An 11,014-nucleotide genomic window follows, 5' to 3' on the forward strand; every position below is an offset into this window, starting at 1 on the left:
AAATACTCAAAAGAAATATTAACAGATCAAGCCTAGATATACAAAAAGAATAATACACTTCAACCAATTTGAGTGTATTCTGGAAATAAAAGTTTGGTTCAGTGTTAAAAAAAGTAATCTGTAACTCAATCCAATGACAAAATAAGTAATATCTGAGTAAGTGAAAAAACTGATAAAATGCAACACCCGTTTATAATAAAAGCTATCACCGAATTTGGAAAATAAATCAATTTTGTTAATTTGATAATGACTATCTAAAATATTGAAATATTGAAGTCAAATATTGAAGTATTTTGTCATGAGATTTTCATTAGAATGAGGATAAAAACATGACTGCTAATATACTTTTATTCAACATTTTAATAGAGCAACTAGCCAGTATGATAAGTAATTAAAAGGAAAGAAAATTAATAACAATTGGAAGGGAGCAAATAAAAATGTCAGTGTTCAAGTTTACATGATAGATATCTAATGATAACTTAATCATAATCTAATGATTAGATTTAATAGGTTAATCTATTAGATTTAATAGATTAAAGTGAGTTAATAAGATTGCTAATAGTCAATATATAAAATTAATTGTATTCCTATGTGCAAGCAATAAACAATAACAAAATAAAGTATGAAAAGTTACCATTAACCACGTTTGAAAAAATACCTAGCAATAAATCTCACAATAGATATGCAGTATATCTAAACAGAAAATGCAACTTTATTGAAGAAAGTTTAGAAAGTCTTAAATAAATAGAAGGAAATGCCACTTTCATGGATTAGAATACTTAATGTTATAAATACATGATTCTCCTCTAAATTGATTTATAGATTCAATGCAATTCTTATTAAATTGAAAATAGTTCAGTGTGATTGCAGGTGTGCGTAGATTGAAAAGCTGATCCTAAAATTTAAATAAAAATGACAAGGGCCCAAGGGCCCAAGGCAACCTGGAAGAAGAACTATATATAAAGGCTTATTATTAATTTACTTTAACTAAGACATTGTGATATCACCACAGTACAAACAGGTAGACAAATGGAACAGATTCGTATCTCCAAACAAAATCACATATGTAAGGAATCTTGTTTATGGCAAAGGGGAAATGAAGAGCAGGGAGGAAAGGCCAGTCAGTACCATGTGGCTGGGTCATTTGGGTATTTCATGGGAAAAAATCTTAGTTTTAGCTCCTGTCTCATATCATACCAAAAATGAACTCAAGATAGATTTTAGATTTAAATATGAACTATAAAACAATAAAGATTTTAGAATACAACATAGGAGACCATCTTCAAAATATTCTTAACCTGGACCTACAAAGGGTCATCCATAAAGAAAGGGGGAGGGCGGCGGGAGGCGGGGGGAGGAGGGAGGAGGGGACGGGTATTTGTATACACAAGGAGTGCAGTGCGCACTACCCGAAGGAAAGACATATGTGAAACACGGACTGGGGGGGGGGAACCAAGGGCAACACACGTAACCTAAACATCTGTACCCCCATAATATGCTGAAATAAAAAAAAAAAAAAGAAAAAAAAGTATTACTGTTAAAATGTCTTCAAAAAATAGCCTTAAGAAGGAAAAAAGTTAAACCAGAGAATGGGTAAAATATTTGCCATTCATATCACCAACAAAAGCATTGTTTCCTACATATAAATAAGTTCTAGAAATATTTTTAAAAGAATATAAAAATAGAAAAACCAGGCAGGAGACGTGAACAAGAATTCTTCAAGAGATAATATGCAAATGGGCAATGACTACTGGGAAAAATGATTGATGTCAGTGGTCATCAGGGAAATGTAAACTGCAATGTCATACCAACACCTACCCACCAGAAAGGATAAAATGAAATAGCAGACAATACCACATGTTGGGGAGGAGATAGAGTGACTTGATACTCTCTCGACACTGATGGTTGGGGTGTAAATTAACACAGCCTCTTTGTAATACCAATTGGCAGCATTTACCACATTTCAAAATATGTAATCTTTTTGACCCATTGCTAAATATCTGTTAGAAATGCATGATATGAAAACTTCTGAATGGGGGTGTTTATAGGAGTATTACAGTTAGTGTTTATTTTTTAACAAATAATTTGCATTGAAAGTAACTGTTTTACATTCCTAGTATATAAATATTTCTAAAGTCAAGGTATATTTTGTTTGATAATCTCATGAAACATGGTATATATTGGTTTTCTGTACAGGAAAAATAAAATTATTTATTTTTAATCAATGCTAGTGTCATTTTGGATTGCTCAAATCACAAATAGTTTATTAAAATCAGTTCGAATATAGACCATGTAATTCATTTACCTGAAATCTACATATCACTTTCAGAGAAGTTTATCCATTCTCACAGCATGGATCTTAATTTTTTCTTTTCCTGTTTCTTTATTTTCTTATTTGTTCTTTTTTGTTTGTTTTACAGGCAAACATATCTGGCTATAAATCACTTCTATATTGTTTAATTTGCTCTCTTTCCGTCCGAATATTATCTGGAAAATATTGGAAAAATGAGCATTCTCAATTCTATTTATTACCAAAGTAATGCTTTCATATTTTAAATAATTTTACTTTAAATATTTTAAGAAAAAAAATTAACCTTAAAGTATAGAAATGACAATAATGCTTAGAAAATTAATAATTCCTCAAAAACTTCACTGGTTATTTTCAATGAGAAACTTTTATTTTGTGAGTATCAGAAGCCTTCAAGAAGTTTTCAATTTACAACTAATTTTATCCACTATATATGGGAACTTCTCCTGCCTGAGGGTTATAAACTTTAATAAAGTCTCTGATACACAACTCACCCTCTGACTAGGGAGATCAAAGTAAAATACAGAAAAGGCTGACAGCTTAAATGCAAAAAGGCCCCCCCCCACCGCCTTTTTTTTTTTTTTTTTTTTGATGAATGGCAACTAGAGGCAAAAAAAAAAAAGAATGCTTAGAATGAAATTTTATCAAAAATGTGACCTGACAATGAAAATTAAAATCACTGTTAGTAATTGTTTGGGAAATGCTTATACATCGGTAGTTGCTCTTCTAAGCTATAAACAGCTGTTTATTTCATTTTAGGTATAATAACTTTGTATATCTTAGGCTAAGAGGTGAATCCACAGAGTTCCTAAATATAGAAAAATCAACTTAGAGTCATTAATGTGAGAACAAGAATAATGACTACTGAGTAATTTGAAATTTGTGTGATGGCTCCCTAAATATCTGGGATTGAATGTATATGTTGGAAGACTCACATTTTGTTTTATTTTGGTTTTACTGAAAATTTATAAACTTAAATATCATTACCATTGCCAGATATTAATTAAAAGATAATTATTACACATCCAAAATATGTTACCTACCACTGAAAACAGGTACATGTAATGCAAAGATTTCAGTTTTCTAAAGGAATACATCAAACTTTTTGAATTATTTTCAGAAAATTTGTGAAATGTAAAAAAGATATACATTTCTAAAAGTAGGTTAGTATTTAAAAATAAGTACCTAAATGTAGGACATATGAGTGTTCTCTTAATCCCCCCTGTAATATGAGTATTTGAGAATTATATCATTATGTATGCTTCATTGAAGAACTAAGCCTCTGGAAATTCATGCATTAATGCTTATCACACTAGTGTTGGCTGTTTTTTAGCTGTTTTTTTGTTTCAGTTTTCATGAACTTCTTTTAAATGATGAAGTCTTCTTTGTAGACTAATTTCAAAAAGTTCCATAGAGCTGAATAATAATTAAATGAAGACTAAAATATGACTTCAGAAAAAAAGCTATTTATGTAAAGTGGTTGTGACAAAGCCAGACTGGATTCTATCGAATATTGAATAAAATGTAAAAAACACTGACTTTAAATTAAAATGTATTACGTATTCTTCCTTTTGAAATTATTTGTGCTAGAAAATTTCCTGACAAACAAAAAGTAAACTATCATAAATTTCCCTATACTCATTACCCAGCTTCAAGAACCGTCACAAATTTGTCATTCTTGTTTCATTTATTTTCCTTTCCTCTGTCCTCCCTGAAGTATTTTAAATAAATTCTCAAACATATTTTCAACTCAAAACATTTCTGAATTAATTCCAGAAACGAATGGACAAAAATGATCAAGACTTTATTTTTTAACATAACCACAATGCCATTATTCCACAAATAAAAACTTCAGTAATTCCTTAATAAAATGTAATGCCTGGGTTATACTAAAATTTTCTAAACATCTCAAACCTCTTTTAGGAGTTGGTCTGTTTGAATTAGGATCCAAGTAAGGTACACTTACTGTATTTTGTTATGTTTTAACTCACATTGAATTTAGAACAGTTATTTCTTCGTATTTATTTATTCATTATTACCTTTTTTAAACATTGACTTGTTGAAAAATTCAGTTATTCCATAAAACATTCCACGTTCTAGATTTTACTATTTGCTTCCTTGTGTTATCTTTTCTTGTCTTTCTTTACTCCTCATTTTAAAAATCTTTGTATACTTCAAAATGTTTATGGAAAAGATTTAAGTATTTTAAAAAAAGATTTTGATGTCATAGATTGCTTGTGCTTTTGTATGTGTACCTGTGTGTGCCTTTGTCTGTGATGATTTATATTTATTAACTGTGGCATGTAAAATTAAACTTTTATGTACTGGGCAGCCTATGCTTCAGGGTGATTCCGGTTTTGCAGGCATTCAACCAAAATCTTACCTCACACATGTCATTTTAGCAGTACACAAATCCCTCAACTTTGGTGTCCAAATGCATGCAACCCTTTGCGTAATGTGAATATTCTCCGAGAAATATAAATTCCAGATCTTTTGTAACAACTTTCTTTATTTTCAGCAAAATGTAGGGGGTTTTTGTTTGTTTGTTCATTGGTTTTAGGAGCCTGTGAGTTCAAAATTTCAAGTGGTGAAACAAAAAAGGTTGGGTCAGGAAAACAACCTAAGAATTTATTTGCTGTGTTTGTGATAAAATGCTTTCTTCCAGTTTTATTTTATATTTGATCTGTTGAGTCTTACCAGCTTTTTGTTTTGGTATCTGATCCTGCAATTGGAGGCTAAAGGCGAAGGGATGGTTTCATCACTCGTTCTTAGCTGAAATAAAGCACATTCATGAAAAGTCTTCAAGTTTTTGCCACTCGAAAATAGTAAATATCTGTATATGTAATATATGATAATTATATGTTTTTAAAAATGAAATTACTTTTTGTTTAAATTTAATAATAACTTTGGCCTTCTGACTTTAATCTCTGGATTTGCCAACCTCTCCTTCACGGTGAATCCTCAGCCATCTCGCTAAAACACAATTCTGTTCATATAATATAGTATTTATTTCCCCAAGTTTCAAAGGCTCTCTATTTTATGATTGAGTAAACACAAAACACCTTGTTACTCAGGGAACCAACAATCCATGAGCTGATCAAAACCTACCTTTTGAGGCACACTGTGTCCTCATACTTTCTTCAACTTAGTCATACTAGATACTTGTTTCCTCAAAGCTGGCCATGCATTTTTTTTTTTTTTAAGAAAACTACGGTGCTTTTACACAAAAGTTTCCTTTTCTTTCTAGCACATTTAGGCTAGACTTTCACAACTGGTTTAGAAAAAAAAAAAAAAACCTTCACCTATTGAATATCCCATAATTCTATCAGATTTTTAACCATTCTTTCTATTTCATTACCATAGCACTCTGCATGTATCTATTTTAAAGATCCTCTTTCTGCTGTGGATAATATTTATTTACATATTTGACACTCCCTCTTTCTTGGGGAAAGAAATCATGACATTTAGTTTTGCTAAATGAATCTGCATCCATTGAAAAGCCTGGGTATATTTTTTAAATACCTTAAACTTAAAAAGCCAGATATTATGGATATTCCCTTTAGAATACCTATTGAAATGATTGTACTTTTAGAAAAAAAAATTAGTTTTCTTTTTCATAACACACTTTTGAAAAAGTATGATTCATATAAAGTTGAATGTGATCAGAATATGTTATATACTATTGTCATTGAATTTTAGATATGACCCCAAAACAGACACTTGGACCATGGTGGCTCCTTTGAGTATGCCCAGAGATGCTGTTGGGGTCTGTCTCCTTGGTGACAGATTATATGCTGTCGGTGGCTATGATGGGCAGACATACCTCAACACTATGGAATCCTACGATCCACAAACTAATGAGTGGACACAGGTAAGATAGTCATCAGCATAATTTACTTCAAGTATAAGAATTTATTTCATTTACTTTTCTTGCAAAAGGGATATGCAAATAGTAACCTATCTTTTCAAATTACTCTCAACCAAAAGTAATTGATTTAGCTCAATGTTGTGTTAATTTTGTAAAAAATTCATTAAATTGTACATTTTGTGTATTTTCCTCTTATATATATAATACTTCAATAAAAGTTATATTAAAAAGTGACATTCATGCTTTAATAGGATTTCTATTTTATTAGAAGTCATAACAAGAAGCAGGAACTACGTTTGTGTTTCCTGGGCAAAAAATAAAACTGTAATATATAGGTTCACAGAACCCTAAATTTAGGATATTTGGTTTTAAAAATAATTGGTATAAGGCAATGAGAGACTGCAGAAATCAACTTTTCTGACACTCATTTTTGTTGACTATGTTCGTTAGGTTCATTTTTACCTATTGAAGAGAAAATTTTCCACTGATGTGTTGCTGGAAGCTCCAAATAGTAATCCTCACAGCCATAGTCAGAAAATAAAGAAACCAATTGTCCCACTTCAACTTAAAAAAATAAACAGCTAAGGGCTCTGTATGCACAGCCTGCCACATATCAAGTGCTCTTTGACAATCCCTTTTTCCAAGAAGGTGGAGTAAAATGATTGGCTTGTCTTTGGAGAGGCATTATCCCTTGAATATACACTGTATTTAGACACTCAGGATCATACTAGAATGAACCAGCTCCCATCCTGGTCACATAACTAGAGGATGTGCGTTGGGGGTGTGTGTGTGATTGTGAGGGAAAGGTGAGGGCAGAGCAATGTAATTATAGGGAAAAACACCTTATACTGCATAGATACTACAGCCTTCTTTATAATGGAGAGAATGGATAAATTTTCAGACTTGTGTCCTTAAAATCAAATTCTCTTTACTTCCCTTCTTTCATTTTCAAATTGTCAATATTTCTATTATTTCTCTCTTTTACCAGAAATCTAAAAGTAAGGTACTGTTCAAATAAAGAAATAGTTTCCATCAATCAGTCCAGTGACTATCCAAAGCCTTATTTAGTGGAAGCAGAATAATAACCACATCTCATATGCCTCAGTGGGTGAAAGATTCTGATTTTGATTACAGAAATTGACTAAAATTTATTTGAAGAATTTGAAAACCAATTTAAGTAAATTTATTTTAAAGATATTTACATTTAAAAAAACACGACTTCTTTGATTGTGACAATTTTGATGTTATGTATTCAGCAACAATATTTGTATAAGCTGACTTTTGAGTACAAAACCAAACTCCTAATGGTCAGGCTAAGATAATTGCCTTATGAATCTACCTTACCCCTAAAGGAAAACTCTCAGATTCAAAAAAATAGGTACATCTGGCTAATTAAAAGAAGAAGAAGAAGGAATAGGAGAAAGAAGAGGAAATATTAGGTGAACTAACTTCTGTGATTTTCTATGTTTTATTTAATTGTTAGGGGGAAAGCATTTTTTATTCAAAAGGCAGCAAATATAAAAGAAGCTAGCGATGATTGCTTTTCACATTATTACACTAAAATTTTCAAGAATATATTTTGACATTTTTTCTTTCTGAGTCCCTAGTGTTTCTAAAGAGAACACTGCATGGATTAATGATTGTTTATTTGCTAAGGAAATGTACCAGTTCAATGGTATGTATTTTAAATGTGCCATTTATACAAAAGAACATTAAATAAAGAAAGTTTATGGGTCTATAAATGATATAATATCTTCATTACATATTTATAATAAAGAGCCATTATGTTTATCCTTCCTCTAAAATTGAAATCAAAATAATGTATGTAGTAATAATAGGTAAAGGCCTCTAAAGACCACTTTCTCTCATCAGTATTTTATACATTTTTGGATCATACGGTATTTTATAAACATCAAAGTGATATTTAAAATGTTTTATAACAACTTTATTTTAGCGCAATAAGCATTAATTTTAAAACTCTTAAATCACTTTAAGATTTTAATCTCATATCTTTTTATTATTTATATCTTTAAGACTCTCAAAGGACTACCAAGAGACCCACACAAAATCCCTTTGAAAACTTTCAGGATTCCAGCCTACTAGAAAGGTTTCTTATATTTGTCGGATAATTCCTGTCACTTTCATTCCATTTACCCTACGAGTGGACTAAATTGGTTAGTTATCCCCTGTATTATTTGCACCCACAAAGGGCCGATTATTAGAATACATAAACAAACTGCATTGAAATATCCAAGAATATGTATATTTGGAAAACTCCCCAGGTTATCTGTAGTTGAAAATAATCTAAAAAGGTTAGTAAGCAATTACCAGATTTGTGCCTTAGTTTTACAGAGAAAACACACACACACACACACACACACACACACACACACACACACACACGCTTATGCGGCGGTAAAGAAATTTTACTTTGTCATTTAACAGTGGGCTTATTTCTCACATTTGATTTGAAAAATATAAATATGTGCGCTTCAAAACATAAAAGGAAGAACTTTATTCCATTTCCCCTAGCCTGGGTAAAATGATCCTTTCATGCTTTCTCTTGGTAAGGACTCACAGTGCAGTCACGCTGCATTCATCTCCAGGTTGTAAGGAATTGAAGACTATGTCATTTACTATTGTCTCCAAAGACTAGCAAGACTAACAGTTGCTGGCATGGGATATAAGATATGTTAATGTTTCTCAAAAAAACTGAGAACTATTGTTGCAACTAAGTTTCTTCTGCTGTGCATGGGTTTAGTTTATTTGCAAATAATAGATACAACCCTAAGAGAAATCTTCCTTTAGGAAATACTTAGAATGAGGTCTGGCAAATAATAGTTAACCAAATTAAAATATGGGGAGTGTTTTGACTTGCAGAACAGCATTTTAAGAATCGAAGGCAAAACACAAGGCATGCTTCACTGCACAGAAAATAAACTAGTGAGGAATGGATTTGGAGAGATAAACGGGGTCTATATTACATAGGATGAGAAACCACATTAAAGTGCCTTGATTTTAAGACTGAGGGGAGTTAATAAAGGAGTTTAAGCAGGAAAAGTGAATAAACAGAATTGTATTTTAAAGTGGTTGTGCTTGATACAATGCGTAAATGATTAGGAGAAAGCAAAATTGAAGAGAGAGAAACCCATTAGGAGAATATTTTATCAATCCTCTTAAGGTAAATTTGTAACTTGAACTAAGTGGAAGACAGAAGGAATCCATAGAATTAAACTGGTTGGAGAGAGATTTAGAAGGCTTGATGATCATTCAAATGTAGGGTTGAGTGAGGGAAATCTAAGGGCTGTGAATGGGTACTGGGATAATGTCTTGAACAACTGGGTAGGGAGGGTGTCATTCATGGACATAAGAAACAGGGAGATAGCACATTTTTTGAAAAAAAAATGGAAAGGATTCATTTTCACATGCATACATACACATATGCATATATAGAGATATAGATTTAGATGTACATAAAAATATGGAGTTAACCTACTCACTCTATATGTAGTCCAGTACACAGTACTTCTCTATTGAATAAACATCAGTGAATCTTTGGAAAACTTTTCAAAAATACAATTAGCCAATACCCATCCCATTGGCTAATTGAGTGGTAGGGCTTGTGCATATATGTAGTCATGTGTCGCTTAAAGGCAGGGGTATGTTCTGAGAGATTCATCATTGTTAAGTGATTTTGTTGTTGTATGAGCATCATGGAGTGTACTTACACAAACCTAGATGGTATAGCCTGCTATACACCTGGACTATATGAAATAGTCTATGTCATTCCTAGGCTTCAAACCTGTACACCATGTTACTGTGCTGGGTGCTGCAGGCACTGTAAAACCTTGTAATTGTAATAGCACTTACCTTAAAACACAAACACATTGTACAGTTGTGCAAAAATATTTTCTTTCTTTATATACTTATTCTATGATTTTTTTAGGATAGCAGTATAACAGTTTTGTTTACACCTATATTACCATAGCACGTGAGTAACGACTTGAGCTAGGACATTACCATGTCTACTGTATCACTATATGATAGGAATTTTTGAGCTCTGTTATGATCTTATGTGACCATCATCACATACCAGATCATGGTTGAATGGACCATGATTACTTACATCATGATTGTACTTTGTAAAAGCTCCTTAAATAACTCTGATGTGAAAAAATAGTTGAAAATCATTAGATAGTGAAAAAGACAATTGAAAGACCATTCATTCTGGAGTCAGATAAACTTCAGTTTGTATACATTGACGCTGTGGGATTTATATAGTGTCTCTTGATATTCCAGTCACTCACCTGTCGCACAGAAATAACAACACATGATGTGATTATGGAGATGACTATTGTGACCTATAATAATTGTTCTTAACACAAAATAGGCTATCAATATATTCACATGGTCCTTTACACTTTTCATTTTAGGCAATTCTATGAGGAAGACAAGAAATGTTACATTACTTACAAATAGTGTATTAAATAAAAGGAATAAAAAACAAATATCATGTGGATATTTTAACCTGCAATAAGATGAGGGGTAACAAGAAATACATTCAAAAGCATTGGTAGAAAATAGTGATAATTTTCATATTTAGAGAATGAGAACATGTCATTTCTCAACCAATAAGATAATGTATGTGATTCGAGGTTATTTTGTCCTTAGCTATTTTATTTCTTACACTTTATGCACTTTCTTTTCAGTGTGGAATAATATCCTGTAATTTCTTGTCTACCCTGATATTCTTAGAAAACTGTAATAAAAAAGCATTGATATCAAAAAGCTCAAATTATTAAAATGTTGGCTTACCTCCAAAGAATAAATTTTCATTA

At 31.5% G+C, this 11,014-nt stretch overlaps 1 protein-coding gene across 2 annotated transcripts in view; it reads left to right on the forward strand.

Moving 5' to 3' along the window:
- KLHL1 (kelch-like family member 1) overlaps positions 1-11,014 on the forward strand; it is a 347,076-nt gene that overhangs the window by 334,374 nt on the left and 1,688 nt on the right. For both annotated transcript variants that reach the window (XM_012650443.1, XM_012650442.1), the window contains one exon: positions 6,008-6,179. In XM_012650443.1, the coding sequence (XP_012505897.1) occupies positions 6,008-6,179 (172 nt within the window). The remainder of the gene's footprint in view (positions 1-6,007; positions 6,180-11,014) is intronic.

This window comes from Propithecus coquereli, unplaced genomic scaffold, assembly GCF_000956105.1.
Source record: "Propithecus coquereli isolate 6110/MARCELLA unplaced genomic scaffold, Pcoq_1.0 Scaffold327, whole genome shotgun sequence".
In the NCBI taxonomy this organism is placed as follows: domain Eukaryota; kingdom Metazoa; phylum Chordata; class Mammalia; order Primates; family Indriidae; genus Propithecus; species Propithecus coquereli.